Source organism: Otolemur garnettii, unplaced genomic scaffold, assembly GCF_000181295.1.
Source record: "Otolemur garnettii isolate 467f Iridium unplaced genomic scaffold, OtoGar3 scaffold00099, whole genome shotgun sequence".
In the NCBI taxonomy this organism is placed as follows: Eukaryota; Metazoa; Chordata; class Mammalia; order Primates; family Galagidae; genus Otolemur; species Otolemur garnettii.
The window spans coordinates 1818455-1819946 of record NW_003852494.1 but is presented as its reverse complement, the minus strand read 5'-3'; the positions used below and the strand labels follow the sequence as shown (position 1 = coordinate 1819946).

The 1492-nt window shown below is 35.0% G+C and overlaps 1 protein-coding gene across 2 annotated transcripts in view; it reads left to right on the top strand.

Annotated features, from left to right (window-relative positions):
- ANAPC5 (anaphase promoting complex subunit 5) overlaps positions 1-1492 on the top strand; it is a 52001-nt gene that overhangs the window by 23086 nt on the left and 27423 nt on the right. For both annotated transcript variants that reach the window (XM_012809033.2, XM_003796001.3), the window contains exon 5: positions 242-308. In XM_012809033.2, coding sequence (XP_012664487.1) covers positions 242-308 — 67 coding nt within the window. The remainder of the gene's footprint in view (positions 1-241; positions 309-1492) is intronic.

The window sequence follows — 1492 nt, the reverse complement described above, 5'->3', positions numbered from 1 at the left end:
TTGTTTGGCGGGCCTGGGCTGGGGATTTGAACCCGCCACCTTAGGTGTATGTGGCTGGTGCCTTAGCCGCTTGAGCCACAGGCGCCGAGCCAACATCACTTTTTAAGTATGTTTTTTCTGTTTCTGAGAGAGTTAACTTAAAGTCTTCGAACTTATCTAACATAAGAATTTATTTGATTTTGTAAATATTATTTTCACTCTTGTGTGATATTTTACTGTTTTTGTTTTTATTTTTTTCCAGAGAAGAAGAAGTGTCTTGCAGTGGGCCTCTGTCCCAGAAACAAGCAGAATTTTTTCTTTCACAACAGGTACATTAATTCTGTAATGAATTGCAAAGTATTTTTTAATTCTTTGACATTGTAAGTCATGGCATATGCCTGTTATGTTAATACGTTTATTAGTGAATCTTGATTATCCTTTACTCTCCATCCTCTCTGCTCTAACAGTGCAATTGTGGTATGTGTCCCTTCCTATTATGTGTGTTATTTTATTTTTCTATTAAAGTTACAATGCAAGTTCATTTAGTAATGGCACGTGATTAACAAACAGCCCCAAAATGTGATTTAAGAAACTCGCTTCCCTTTTCTCAGCATTTTGTTATGGAAGTTTTTAAACATAGAGATGACTTGAAAAACATTGTATAGTGACTTCCCCTTAAGCCCATATACCCACCACCTAGATTCTATAATTAATATTTTTGTTCTCTTTATCACATATTGACCCACCCTCTATCCAGGCACCATTTCATCTTATTTTTTGATGTATTTAAAACTGTAAACGTTAGTATGCTTCACTCCAAGCATTCCTTGTTGCTGCTTTTGAACCATAATTTTTCCTTTCTTGATAATATAAGCTGAATATTTTTCTTCTATGTTATTTATTTTTTAGCACATAATTTTTATTTTTTTCTCTTTTTTTCTAGTTTTGTTATTAATTTTACTTCTTTTTCTTTTCTTTTCTTTCTTTCTTTTTTTTTTTTTGAGACAGAGTCTTACTATGTTGCCCTCAATAGAGTGCTATGGTATCACAGCTCATAGCAACCTCAAACTCTTGGGCTTAAGTGATTCTTTTCCCTCAGCCTCCCAAGTAGCTGGGACTACAGGCACCTGCCATAATGCCTGGTGATTTTTGTTGCCGTTGTCATTGCTGTTTAGCTGGCCTGGGCTGAGTTTGAACCTGCTAGCCTTGGTGTATGTGGCTGACGCTGTAGCCACTGTGCTACGGTCACTGAGCCTTAATTTTGCTTCTGTAGAAAGGTATCATGTTTAGATCTAGGTAAAAGTGATGGCATCCCCTCTACAGAGGAATTTTAAATAGATTAGAAAAAATTGCCTAGATAATTGGTTAGTGATAGAGGAAAAAATACAGCTGGAACTTTATCTCGCCCTCTTACCTTAGTACATTTCAGATGGATTAAAGGATTAAGAGTAAATATTTAAAGCTATCATTAGAGTAGAAAGAACTAGATATTAACTTTTTTTTTTTTTTTTTT